General features: G+C 42.2%; 1 protein-coding gene across 1 annotated transcript in view; it reads left to right on the top strand.

The window, feature by feature from the left end:
• The window catches only part of IRS2 (insulin receptor substrate 2), a 31317-nt gene extending 16925 nt beyond the window's left edge, over nt 1-14392 (top strand). Inside the window, exon 2 of the mRNA XM_021929442.2 lies at nt 11919-14392. Within this exon, the coding sequence (XP_021785134.2) occupies nt 11919-11923 (5 nt within the window). The 3' untranslated portion in view covers nt 11924-14392. The remainder of the gene's footprint in view (nt 1-11918) is intronic.
• Nucleotides 14393-14669: the final 277 nt, after the last annotated feature.

Genomic DNA, 14669 nt, shown 5'->3' with positions numbered 1-14669 from the left:
GAGAAAGAGGTAGTAAGGGACCAGGAGGAATCCAGCCCGGCCAGCCATGCTACTGACGTTTCTTCACATGTCACAGTGTGTCAGGGAGATAGAGTCCTTGGGAACAATAGGCAGAGCTCTTAAAAACTTTCATACTGTGGCCATCAATTCCATCATCATGGTGGTGGTATCCCTGGGTGGTGGTGGCTACTTGGTAGAGCATCTGTCAACTCAGATTTCTTCCTCAAAAGTATGTAAAATTGGAAAGGACCTAGTAGTGATCTAGTGGCATGAAGACACTGAGCTGTCACTGAGGTTGGGGAAACCACTGGGACATGCTTCCAGGATCAACTGCAGAACGAAAGCGCATGTCTGTAATCATGGAATGACATGCCTTATTCTAAAAACTTACGTTCGTAGCGTACCTTATAATTTTAAGACATTTAAAAATGGTGTTGAATCCCGATAACCTATGCATAGGGTTGGATCTTGTTGTTATCCCTGTTTTTTGTTTTTTTTTTTTTTTTTTTTTTTTTTTTTTTTGAGACGGAGTCTCGCTCTGTAGCCCAGGCTGGAGTGCAGTGGCCGGATCTCAGCTCACTGCAAGCTCCGCCTCCCGGGTTCACGCCATTCTCCGGCCTCAGCCTCCCGAGTAGCTGGGACTACAGGCGCCGCCACCTCGTCCGGCTATTTTTTGTATTTCTTAGTAGAGACGGGGTTTCACTGTGTTCGCCAGGATGGTCTCGATCTCCTGACCTCGTGATCCGCCCATCTCGGCCTCCCAAAGTGCTGGGATTACAGGCTTGAGCCACCGCGCCCGGCCTATCCCTGTTTTTTAATGGAAAGTCTGAGGCCCGAAGATGGTAGGCCACATATATGCCTGCCCCGCCGTAGAGCCTGGCTCCTGCTGTTGGAGAAAACTTTCCCAGTCTGTAGAGAAGATGATGTGGTCCTGGCAAGCCTGGCTCCTGCCTGATTCTGTATCTTCTGGGTAACACAGAGGCTTCATTTTTAAAAAAAAAGACAAAGGCTTTCCCTCTGACAAACTAAACGCTGAATCCGCTTATTTTGAACTCTTGCCTTGAGGCGGGGTGACCCGTGCATTACGGTTAACTGTAGGACCTGCTAACTATCGGCTTATCAAACAAATCAATTTCACTCTTCAGTTAACTTGGAAATGAAAATTATAGAAATTAGAAAAACTGTGCAGAAAATGTGTTATTCCAATGTATTATTCCATTTGATAGAGATCCTGGCTTCACAGGAAAGAGCTGAGGGCATGGGTTTTGCTGAGGGTGTAAGAGCTTGGGGAAGGTGAGAGCTCGGTGTGGACGGGCGCCCTGATGTCCTCTTAGCCTGCTGGTGAGGAAAGTGCACGTTTAATAAATGGGCTCCAGCCAACTGTGTGCAGTTATTTGTAGCCTGCATAATTTTAAAAACGTGGTGGAGCGTTAGGTCTATCTTTAGAATTTAGGCTCAATTTGACTTACTTTTCCTGAAATATGTAGAAAACTAATGGTGAAAGAGGACCTCATTCTTGAATTATCTGCTTGAACTGTGTTGCTAGTTATTCCTTCCAAGTAGAAATTATAAAATGGCCCATCATTCTCTAAGCAAAATGAGAGGAATAACAATTATTTTATAGGAATTTCATATATATTGAATGTCACAAAATCATGTAACTGGAAATGTTTAAGTGGTCGAGCTGGGCCAGGCACAGTGGCTCACACCTATAATCCCAGCACTTTGGGAGACCAAGGCGGGTGGATCACGAGGTCAGGAGTTTGAGACCTGCCTGGCCAATATGATGAAACCCCGTCTCTACTAAAAATACAAAAATTAGCCAGGTGTGGTGGCGCATGCCTGTAGTCCCAGCTGCTTGGGAGCCTGAGGCAGGAGAATCACTAGAACCCAGGAGGCGGAGGTTGCAGTGAGCCGAGATCACGCCACTGAACTCCAGCCTGGGCAACAGTGTGAGACTCCATCTGAAAAAAAAAAAAAAAAAGGAAAATGGTCGAGCTGATTTTCCAGGATGGAATATCACTGCGTGATGCTCTCCAGGAAGAGGAGGCATTAAATCTGTAACACACAGGATAGAACTATTGTCTATTTTGTGTACATCTGCTTGATCCTGAGTTTTGTCACCTTGGTTACTAACAAGATGGTTAGAAAGGTATGTCTCTCTTAAATTCATTCTTAAAGGCCGTAAAGGAACTCAGGCACAGCCTTGGGAAACCTGGAAATGTGACTGTGTCAATCATCACACACAGTCCAACTTCCTTTTCATGTAAGAAATGTTTTTTTTTATCATTAATTGATCGTTTCTCCCCTTCCCAAACTTCTGGCAATTTGGGAAATGGAATCTTTACATTTCCAGGTATTTTCTTCTTCCACACCTCCTCCTCCTTGCTGGAAAGGAGATGTGTTTGTGGCCGCATTCCCAGTGTGGCCCACCTGGGCAGGAGCCAGGGTGCACACTGACCTGCACAGCCTCTGGCCTCTGTCCCTGGGCCTGCGAAGCAGGAGCAAGGGGCCTGTCCTCACTCTGAATCCAACTGCTGGTGACTCAGGGTGCCCTGCTGGACCCTCCAGGAGAAGTTGGGGCCCACGTTTCTAGGCTGCCCGCTCATCCAAACCTCCCTCCATGTCCCCAGTCAAAGCGTTTCGGGGATCTAGGTCCTCTGGTGTGTGAGGCTCCTCCCAGCCCGTGAGCATTTGAAAATGTCTTCAAGATCTTTGCCATTTTAGGTTCTACGGAGGCTAAAGAATGTATGTTTCCTCTGCTTAGACTTAAGTTTTTGAGTAACTTTATAGACACTTTGGCATTTTGGCTGAAAGGGCATGTGCAGTAACTTAATATGACTTGTGCACTGTTTCACTGCCAATCGGTCACATGCGGGGGAGTCAGAGCCAAGGTGGGTGAGGTTGGGATAGCTACATGCTTGGTGGGGAGGAGGAACCAAAGACATGGATTTCCTCTGTCTCCACATCCCTGGGCAAGGCCTGGTGATCAGCTGCTGCTGTCTTGTTTTATTTGCTTCTTCAGTAAATGAACTTATATAGTTGGTAACTTGGCATTTTCCATTTTGCATTACTGAAATTTCAATAAATAGTGCTTTATTTAGATGTAAATCTCTGTCATTTGTGGCAGAGGAATTTAAATGTCGGCCTGCATTTTAGTGCACCTTTTGGTATAGAGCAGAGAGAAGGGAAGTACTATCCCCCGATGGCCGGGACCAGGCGGAGTCCAGCCTATTGATGATGCATTGTGTGTGCTTGGCATGTCTGTGATATGGTGAGGGATTCGTGTTCTCTACGGGCAGCTGCCTGCGTGGTAGACATGTGCGACCCCTTCCTGGGCGTTTTGTCCTGTCCTCAGGACGTGAAGAAAGCAGCTAGGCAAAGGCACTCTTTGCAGCTTTAAATGGCCTAGAGTTACCCCCAGAAAAACAATTCTACTTCTGTTCCACTTCTGTCCACTTAAAACAGGTTCGTTCATTTTATTCTGGGAGCTATTTGCCATTGTTTTTGTGCATTCGGCAGTTGTTTATTTGCTGCTTGCAGTTGTGGTTGTTCGTGATACCATTCACGAATACAATTTTGAACGAGGAAGAACTGTGATGACAAGTGCACTGGGAGACACCACCGTGGCTCTCCGCAAATTAGCCAGAACAGGAGGGTGGGAGGAGCCGGTCTTTCCCTGGCAGCACAGGGCTGCCTGGTCTTAAGAAGTCTGTAGTTGAGAACACAGCATGTGGTTACATGTATACATTATTTGAAGGTGCACAAAGAAAGCAAAGGGAAGCCAACCACAAAATGCCAGTTGTGCTAGTAGCATGTGTTTCTTTATGAATGAACATACATATTTTTGTATTATTTATATATTTTATACATGAAATCTCATTCGCCATATTCCCTGTGACTCCACTGGAGAATTCAGGGTGGGAGAGGTAGTGCCCCCATCTTCATAAGAGGGAGCAGACTTAGAGACATAGCTGTAGAGATTACACAGCTGGTAAGAGGTGGTTCCGAGATGCCAACCCTGGGGGCCTGGCTGTGGTGTGGCCACAGTGCCTTTCACACCAGTGTCCTGAGAGTCGTGGGAATGGCATGTAGTTTAAAGCACAGAGATGGTGGCATGGAGTCATTTCCAGGGTCCTGGGGAAAAGCAGGATGTTTCTGATATGGCTGATTAGGAAGAATGGGTACTTTGATCTCTACAAAGAAAGCCTGCACTTCAGTGACTAAGTAGGATTTGACCCTTCAACCTTGACTGTAGTAGATGCTCAGTTAAAGGCTACATGGTCATTCTTATGAGGCTTTGAAATTAGATAGGTGAATTTGTCCCCAGAGAGACAAAGCTGAAATCCTGTATCACCTAGATGTTATAGACCGGGAAGGGGGGATTTACCTACAGTTATTTAAGCTTTTGAAGTAGAAGAAAGGTCCAGTTGAATTGATATATAACAACAGGCTATTTGGAGATGGATATATTTTGAATAAATAAATATTCTACATTCCCTTAATTTGGTAGCAAAAATATAATTAGGTTTTATAATTTCATATATAAACAATATAAACATTGTTACGGTGTACATAAAATTTTTTAGATTAGTAAAAAAACCATACGTAGAAGCGTGTTAAATCTGAGAAAAGAATTACATCGTTCATCGGCTATTTGCAATTTTAATGCACATTATATCGCTTGGCCCAAATACTGTTAGGGCAGAAGCATAATGCTTACATTCACATTCTCAAATGACCCAAGAAAGAAAAGATTTGGACCCTTTATGAATTGCAGATCTCACATGTAAACCTTTACTTTTGTTAAAGGAGGAATGCTAGTGTAGGATGTATTTAGCAATGATTAGATTATGAGTGAAAAATCAAATAGAACAGCGGTAGCTAAGAGAAATTCATTCCAAAAGTGTGCTGGCTTCATAAATGATTTTGTGATGTGCGTCCTCTTTTTCAGTAGAGTCTGTAACAGGATAGTGTGGTTTTTAGTAGACAGTATTGCATTTCTAAAGTACGTAAGCTTGCAGATGATTTTCAAAGGGGTATCAATTAGTTTCCCAGTATAACACACAGATGGAAATATATGGTGTTATTCTGACAAATTTTGCCTGTTTTTCTTTGCATTGTCTTTCTTAGTAAAGGTTGCCATGTTCCTGTGCTCCTTGAAGGGTTAACAAACTTTCTGTGAAAGGTCAGGTAGTGAAGGTTCATTGCCACGCAGTCTCTGTCACAACTGCTCCATTCTACTTACGGTGTGAAATCAGCCATATGTAAATGCATGAGCATGGCTGCGTTCCAATAAAACTTTATTTGCAGAGACAGGCAAGCCGGATCTGGCCTTACTTTACTTACCTCTGCTTAGAACGTCACTCTCCGAGTGGGCTGGAAAGGGTTTTCTTTTCGTCTGGGTCTCACGCAGTCCTAAAGCTTTGTTCTCTTTTGAAAACTGCTTGAGCATTTCTGCCTGTGAGAAATGGCATGAACCACATGGGGTTTTTGCTTCAGTTTAATACCTATAAGCTTTACTAAGGATCTGACCAGCAGGGTGCCAGGTGCTGGGGACAGGGAGGTGAGAAGGCAGGGCCTGGGCATCGCCTGGCAAGGAAGACAGACCGTGGAGCACACCCACATCGACTCACAGGCTTCACTGAATTGTGTGACATGCTAGTGTGCTGTTTAATGTCCTTCGAGGAGAGTTTTATAAAGAGCTAGTGGTTCAGTGTGGAAGTTGACACTCTGGGGCCCCAGTTGACAGTTGCAGGTGTCTCTGCTCCTGCCCCGTTCCCACCCATCTCATTTTCACCAAAGGGGAGCAAAGAGGAAAGTGTTCTGGGAGAAACTGAGGACTCTGCTCTTCCACAGACCGCCGGGGAGGCTTTAGCAAGTTGTTTATGCTTCCTGGTCTGGGTTTTAACTAAAAAAGGGTCTAACATTTCGTAATTTAAAAGAAAGGGTCCACCCGCAATTCTTGGGACTTCTTGTGTCTCAGGTGTTTGTGCGGAAGAATCATCAATACTGTTTCTCGTATGGCACTGGCGGCTGCTGCAGGAGCAGTGGGCAATTCTTGCCATAGACGAATAGCTCACATCGTGCACATGGCAGGGTTTTTAACAATAACATTCAGAAAAGAACCATGTACGTTCTGTGTTATACAATCTGCTGTAGCCGTGCACTGTAAAATTTATACAGGCTCCTGTGTAGGAAAGTTGAATGTGTAGAGGGAATTTGAAGTGCAGTAGGTAAAAGTGTAGGAGGCCTGATTTTCCTAGTTTGGGATGATTAAGATCGGGTCTTATGTGAAGGACTAAACAGGAGTTAAAGGGGGAAGATACCTTTTACTAAACCCAGCCTGTGAGACACCCAGATTGTCTCATCCTGTTTCATATTGTGTCATTAACATCAAGTTGCAACTTGATATTAGGAATCTTTTTACTAACAAGCATTCAAAATGAAATGATTTTAATTGTCAGTGGAAGTGATGAGCTCATAGAAAAGAATGTTGTCAGTCTTTGTCAAGGAGGACTGGAAAGCAAGTTATTGCCCCTGTTTGTCATGGGAAACTTATTCTTCCATATTTCCCTTTTAAGTTATTTTTTTTCCAATTTAAAAGAAAAGTTCAAGTAACCGTTTTTCCTAGAATCTCTGGCTTTTGTTATCATACCCAACCTCACTTTTTTTTTTTTCCGTATTCTTAAGAGTGTCTTGCTTTAGTAAAGTCTGGAGATACTAAATTATCGGGGTTGTTTTTTTTCTTTTTTCTCAGAATTGCTCCTGCAACTGAAAAGTTAATTTTCCCTCGTAATTCTGTGTTTAACATAAAAGGGTGAAACTGGGCACTGAGATGGACCTGTATGATATGTTTGAGCTCATGGAAGGTTTCATTGCTTTCTGAATCACATTTGCTACTAGAAATACAAATTTTAATTTTAAGAAGTGTATGGTTTCATTTTGTCAAGCACATCAGTATTTGTAACACTCCTAATTCAGCTATGGCTGAAAATGTGAAAGCATCTGTATCTACTCCATGAATCTGGCCCCTGGGCGGTCCAGTGTTGCTCCCCAAAGGCCTGTGAGGCCCCATGTCCCACAGCCTATCTGCAGAGAGGACTAGGGCCTCCCTGGACAGAGCTGCCATGACCCCGGTGTATATCCTGGATTTTGAACTTGGAAATGTGACGTTGGAGGCAAACATGTCCAAACCCAAATTGTCATGAGAAATCATGAAGAAAAAGGATTGGTGAGTCAGACCGTGTGCCTAAAATGCTACCTGATGTTATTGGCTGGAGCAAATTGACCTTATTTCCAACATGTTCTAGGCTCCATGCCCACTTCAGTTTTCTGTAATGTGATTGCAGTCATGGTGTCCAGCTCCGCATGACATGTCATTGTTGGGACATTGTTCCATATATTATAAGGAAGCTTTCCTCCTTTAATCACAATGTTTTCTAGTGATTCGTTTTCTCCTTTCTCTCTTTTGGGAGAGGCAAGTTGAGCAGTTTGAAGGTGGAGCTTTTACTGACAGCTCTCCTTCATTTGCATTCTGATTGCTCTTTCAAGTGGAGGAGAAAAGGGGAGGAATTATTGCCCATCTGCAGGGCATTATGGTGAGTGGCACAGGGGACTGTATCCCACGTATGAATGTCATCTGTCACAAGCGACAGCAGAAAGGAGATGCGGAGTGGCCACACTGCATGACAGGTCCTGTGGAACAACTCTCATCTCTGCTCAAAGGGTTTTTGTTTGTTGATTTTGTTTATTTGCTCAAATAACTCTACATGGATACGTCTGTGGATGGATTTCTTTACAAAGCAACGTCTAAGGGACAGAGTAGTACAGTGTGTAATGAATGGTGTGACAAATTCAGTGAGTGTCAGTAAGTTTACATTTTTTTATATACGTTACCTGTAGTGGCAGAACTGGTGTGTGGTGTTCTGTCATTGGGTTCATGAGCAACACGTGAGTCTTACTGTTTTCTTTTTGGTTTTGCCATTACAGCTGATGATTTCTGAAAATGTCTCCTTTCTTAGTGAATGTTCAGGGTAGAACAGCCACAAAATTAATAATTCTTTGCTTCTACTAAAATTAACACAGATAATACAATAAATAAATTTTTGTTGGAATCTCATCTTCAGGAAGCCTGAAGTTTGATCATATGTAAAGCTTGAGGATGTCAGATGATTAGTGTTAGAAAATTGTTGGTGTATTTTTTTTCCCTAGTCGGGATGAACCAGGCCGATTTACAGGGTGAGGGATAACTTCGGTTACTTTGAAAGTAAATGACTATAAAGGCAAACGTTTACTCTCATTCCTAGGTTTGAATCTACAAGAGTGTTTTCCAGCTTTCTTCTTCCTTGGGTAGGGGAGTGTCACTGATGAGTGGGTGGCTGTAAGGTGGATGGCAGGTATCGTGTTTCCGTGGTGGCTTCAACCAGGGGCACTAGCTCTTGGTGTTTGCTGTCTGAAAGCTGTGTGTGAACTACAGAGAGCCCTCCTGAGCCATTGCCCGTGTTAATCATTTTAGGCCTATGCCTGTGGGGTCTTTAATAGTATGCGTGGCAAAGATTCTACCACCGGCTCAATTGGAAAAAGGTATTTGAGACATCAGTTCAGGCAGATGGCTTCTGTCTTAAGCCTTCTTTCTCTAACAAATGAATAAAAACTATACTTTGGGTTTCAAAAAAGATCCCTTTTTTCCACCATGCATTCTTAGTACTGATGCTTCTTAGGTCTCCGTTGTATCCCAGTTCCTCTGCTGCGGCGGGCAGGGTCCAGTCTGAGGTGTGCTCCAGCCTTTTCCTCACTGCCCTTTTGCACCTCCACAAAGGATTGTTTCTGCTGGTTAATTCTGTTTAAATCACTGTGAGTGCTTCCAAGCATCTCTAAGGGTCACCTGGAATCAGCCGTGGCCTCCTGGGGTGGGGGGATGTCTAAACAAGCAGGTCTGTGAGAGGCAGGGTGCTGAGGGGCAGGAACACAGGCCTGTGCCCGCTGAGCACACCCAGACCACAGTTCTTGCTTTACCGTGAAAGGAGGCGGTCGTAGAAAGCGATTGTATTTTAACCTAACAGGAGATAGGCTAGGTGAGACACATGCACGTTGTGCTTGCTCTGGTAACACGTGTGTGCATGCAGAAGATGTGAAACGCTGCACAGCTGACACCCCCATGACTGGCTCTGAGCAGGTGGTCATCCTATTTCTGATCTCCCTCACCTCAGCTCTCTTGCGTCCTTTGGGTGTGCCATTAATAGGTTCATCTTCCTGTAATAACCCTTCCTTCCTCCCTTCTCCTTCCCCTTCCTCTTCCCCTTCTCTCTCCTCTTCCCCTTCCCCTCCCTCTTTTTTTTTCCTTTCCTTTTTTTTCCTTTCCTTCCCCTTCCTCTTCCCCTTCCCCTTGCCCTTCCCTTTCCCCTTACCCTTTTCTTTTTGTCAGCCATCTTCCTCCAAGTTATCAGTGAGGCCCTGCACCAGCGTAGAATTAAAAAAAGAAAATTGTTGAAAGGTCATTGCATGAATAAACGCATGGATGAATTATTTCCTTGCCATTTATCAGCTCTTTTCTTGCATAATGCTAATGCTTAGAAATTAACGTTTCGATAACTATATTCTACTTCCAAAAAATAAAATTACATGTTCAACTTAATTAGAGCTCACAAAGAGATGTAATGATAAGAGTTGAGTTTTACAGCGATACAGCATCCTAAAAAAACAATGAAAATGTCAGTGGCCTCATGAAATCACAAATGAAAATGGAAAGTGATTTTTTTCAGCAATAATTTATCTGCCATTTATATGACAAAGTACTTAAGTTTGAGAAGCTGAAGAACTTACTTGTTTAGTTGTTTTCAAAATAACAGACTTAGAGTTAACATGAGATAATTCACCCACATTTAGCTAATTGTTAGTGTCAAAATAAAATAAGCAATTGATTAGAAATCTTTCTGTCAATGGATTTGCAGACTCTCAGTTACCTGCTTTATGGTGGCCATGGGATTCTTCCCAAATCAGGGCCTCGGGGACAAAATGCAAGCTCATTTTAGAGTGAATTACAAGCCAAGGTGTATGTTAGCAAATGCCTGCTTTTTTTAGGGGATACAGTTAGATTCTCACTGAAGTCTCCTGGGATTGAAAATCACAACAATAATGAATCAGATAACTCAAAGACAGATCTTTACTTAGGAAGAAATTAATTCTGTTAAGGTTCATTGGCAGAACATTGTTTACTTATTAAATTTCTAATGGACATAAGCTTTATAAAAATAGTAAGATAGGCCGGCCGCGGTGACCCACTCCTGTAATCCCAACACTTTGGGAGGCCTAAGTGGGTGGATCACCTGAGGTCAGGAGTTCAAGACCAGCCTGGCCAGCATGGTGAAACCCCATCTCTACTAAAAATATAAAAATGAGTCAGGCATGGTGGCATGCACCTGTAATCCCAGCTACTCAGGAGGCTGAGACACGAACATTGCTCAAACCTGGGAGGCGAAGGTTGCAGTGAGCCAAGATCATGCCACGGCACTCCAGCCTGGGTGACAGAATGAGGCTCCATCTTAAAAAATAATAATGATAAATAAGATAGAGTAAAAACAGCCTCAGAATGTCGCATTGTAGGGAATTTAAAAATGTATACCTTGTATATTGACAAGTATTTTTTCTGTAAAGCTTTTGGGGGGCTATAGAGCGTAGTGCCTCGAGTTCCTAAGGAGATGTGGTTTTGAGGGACTCACTCAGCTTCAGGGCACACTGGAAGTTTCTGTCTTGTTGAGTTCAGTCTTCTAAACTGAAGATGGATAGAAAAGAATTTGATTCACAAAAAAGTAAGTCAGGGAGTATGGTAAAGAGTCTAGGATCAAAATTCTAAATGATTTTAGAAGAGTGTCCAGAAATGCAGTTTGTATAAATGCATCTGCAAAGGAAGGAAATGTACCTGTTTGAGAGCAAAGCAGTGCTCACCATCATGGAACTGAGTGATCAAAATGAACAGTATGTCATTTTGGTTAAAAAGCCAAGAAGCTTCGAAGGAAAAAAACAACACGCTGTGAAAGGTCAAAATCTTCCAATTTGTTCTGTCCCTTGAAGAAGGAATATATCAAGTAAAAATAGGCCTAAAACCCTGGAAATTGAGAAAGGTTAAAGAATTTTGATCCCTCATCCTGGAAGGGAGGAAGCAGTTAGATCTGGCCAAGTGTCCTCAGTCCCTGTCCCCTCTGAGCACAGCGAAAGGGTAAATTACCTAAACTGGAACATATGAAAGTTGAGTGGATAAAAATAACCCTTTCCTGATGTTGAGGGTTATGCAACCACACGTGAGGCAGTGCAGGAGCCTTCCATTGCTGGGCACGTTCAGAAAGAGATGGATGATCCAGTTGGAAGTTTTCTGAGGACAGAAGTGTGGAGTTCTTAGTTATTCCACTTTCATAACATAATGCACATTTGTAGGATAAACATAGTTTACAGAGCATTGTAACGTGTGTCATGGTTTTTCATCTCTGCAGCCCTGGGAGGAGGGTAGTGGATTCTGTGTGTCCCACACAACACAGGGAGCATCAAGGCCTAAGGAGTTAAAGGGGTCATTCCATCACACAGACACGCAGTGGCACCTGGGAACTGGCCTTTCTTTTTCTATCTTGTTCGACAGAATGATTCACAAAAACGTGTGAATATTTTTCTTAAATTGAAAACATGAACCTCACTGTATAGACAACTCACCGTGAACCTAACAGCTCTGCTTCCAGGAAAACTCAAGTTTTCCCACCGAACTCACTTCTGGAAAACAGAATGAATACGTGTTTCTTTCTCAAAGGGCATCAGTTTATGAAAATAACCCAGGTCTTAGCCGTGGGTTAGAGGGGCTTTTTCTGGAACTCCAGAGATTGCTCTTTTCTCCTGAGGATCTCTGCTAACTTCCCTCCTTCCTTTTTCAGAGTGAAGATCTGTCTGGCTTTATCACCAGGATGTCACACGTCAGAGAATGTCATTAAAAGAAGATGCTCAGCATTGTTTCAGCCCGAAGCTGCTTACAGTTTTCTTTTGGATCTGAGCAATGACTATGTTTGGAAACATCTGTGGACTCTGTTAGATGAGGCACCAACAAGGCAAGGTCACCTGCCTCTCTCCCTTGTTCCCGGATGGGGCATTCGTCATTGTGCTGTTTGCGTTTTGTTTTGTTTTGTTTTGTTTTAACAAAATTAGCTGAAGAAGTTATTCTCAAGAAAATTGGATGTTTTCATTGGCCTTCTTAAATTGTGGCCGGTGTCTTAATTTCTTCTTTTCCTTTTGGCAAAGCAGATGTAACCCTCAGCATGCTAGGAGAGTGCACCCACACCTATGAAAGTGGTAAAATCTGGTATTTACTGGCTTACACTCAAAACGACCACAGTCCTACCTCAGTTCAAGGTAAAGCCGGATTTCCGTGGCAGGGGTCCAACAGGACCTCCTGTAGTAGCCCCTGCGCTGTGTGTCTGGAGCGCAGTCCTCGGCCTTAGTGAAATGGTCCAAGTAGACAGCTGCTTGTTGGATTCCAGTGCAGGTACCTGCCATGTTTACGTCCACACCGAGCCCAGTGTGGGACTGACATTTCTCGATGGAAGTGAAATTTGGGATTGGACTTTAAAGACGGATTACAAAATAATAATTACTATATGTAACTGAAGCAACCTACTTTTGAAACAAATCAGCTGTATTGGGTAGTGGGGGGGTGGGAGGGAAGGGCTTTGGGAAGGGGATGAGTATCTCTTTTTACCTTTAACAGACTTGTTTAATCTTCTCGATGTAGATGTTTATGTAGGTACTTCACATTGCAAACGCCTTTTATTCTATTTACAAGCTCAGATGTCTCTGCTCTCCTGAATCTTGGGCATGCCTTTCTGTAACCAAAAATCCCTGTAGGTGTGCTAGCAATTCCAGGGTGGTCCGGGTGTGGCAGATTTAATTTTTTAAAAAATGTATTATCTTTAATAAAATGTTATTATGTCAACCAGTGAGGCTGCCCTGAACAAAAAACGAAAAGAAAAAAAGAAAAGGAAAGAAAGAAACTGATAAAAAGAGGCATTCCAGCCCCTATGTTGCTGATGGAAAAAGAAAAAGAAGAAAAGCAATCTCGCAGTACATGTTACTTGTCGAAAAAATTCCTGACAAGACTACCCTTGTTTTATGTTTTCAGTATTCTGAAAATACCAGTGTTGTGGCAGTTCTCGCAGACGTTACCTAAAACTGCTGAACTTGACCGGCAGAATGATCTGCCGTTTTCTGCTCCCTCGACACTCAATTGGAGGGCTGTCGACCTCTCCTCCCGTGGGGGCTTCCCCAGTGCCTATCTTCTCTGATAGTCATGGAGAGGTTACACTAATTCATTGGAGATGTAAGTTGTTGGTTTCGTTTTGTTTTGTTTTGAGAAAAATATATATAAATATATAGATATATATCACTATAGAATAATGCATTAATAAAATGAGGCTTTTTTAGAGGAAGACCAAAAATTTCAATGTCTTAAAAATATATTTAATGGCAATGCAAAAGTCTTCCTGCTTCCGTGCTGAACTTTAGAACAGAGGATTGTATTGCAAGACAAAGTTGAATGTAAAGTGATCTCCCTGAACATTTTTAAGGTTTTACTTTTCTGAAATTATACATCACAGCAGCGCCTAGGCCATACAATGTTAGCTGGAAGGTCAATTTCAGTGTATGATGTACTTTATTAAGATGTATAAAACATCCTGAAGTTTTTATTTAGTTTTGGGAATAGGCATCGATGGGTGGTATTTGCTTTGTAACTCCCCCCAGGTACGATAGGGACTGAATATGGACCCTGCTGAATGCGGTGTATTGACGCATATTTAACTCGCCCTCTCTCCTTAGAGTAGTCATGACACTATACAGATGGTTCATGTTCATACTGCAGCTTAAAACAAGCAAAATACACAGATGATAATATACTAAATTTTCCTCTATCCTGTACATTTCAAAAAAAGGCATATGCAATATTTACATTTTTAATTTAGTTTACAGAATGGAACCAAAATGTATAAATGTTATGTTTGCTAAAACTTCACAATGTATATTGGGTCTTTGTACATTTTGCCTGACTTACCTTAAATTTAAAATATTTTTTGCTATATAAACTTTAACAGTTATTAAACAGTGTTTTCTTTTTGGGTACGTATTGTTTCTGGATATCAAGATGTTAAATATATTTCTTGCTATTGTGATATGACAAGAGACTTAACTTATCTTGCTCTGTCTTCCACTGTACACGCTGTATATAGGGGTCAATGTGATGCTGCTGGAGACGAGAATAAACTGGACTAGAATAGTGCATTGTATTTAGTCTGTATTGATCATGGATGCCCTCCTTAATAGCCATATGCAATAAAATAAAGTACATTATTTATGAAATGAATACAGTCCTGAAGATTTTTTCTGTATGAATTCTCCGTTTAACGTAAAGCCAATCTACTTTTAGAGTTTAAACGGGAGTAGTTGAGGAAATAACTAGGCTCCTAAAAATACTTTGATACCTTTTAATTTTAAAACTTTTATTCTGGAAGCCAAAAAATACCTGCCAGATAACAACATTTATGAAAAACAAATGTGTTATAACAACGAAAAAGAATATTCTATTTACAAAACATAGAGTCCTTATGATGTGCTGGATGCTATTCTAAATGCATGACAAA

Source organism: Papio anubis, chromosome 15 (assembly GCF_008728515.1).
Source record: "Papio anubis isolate 15944 chromosome 15, Panubis1.0, whole genome shotgun sequence".
NCBI classification, from domain to species: domain Eukaryota; kingdom Metazoa; phylum Chordata; class Mammalia; order Primates; family Cercopithecidae; genus Papio; species Papio anubis.
The sequence above is the reverse complement of the archived record's forward strand: the minus strand, read 5'-3'. Positions and strand labels throughout refer to the sequence as shown.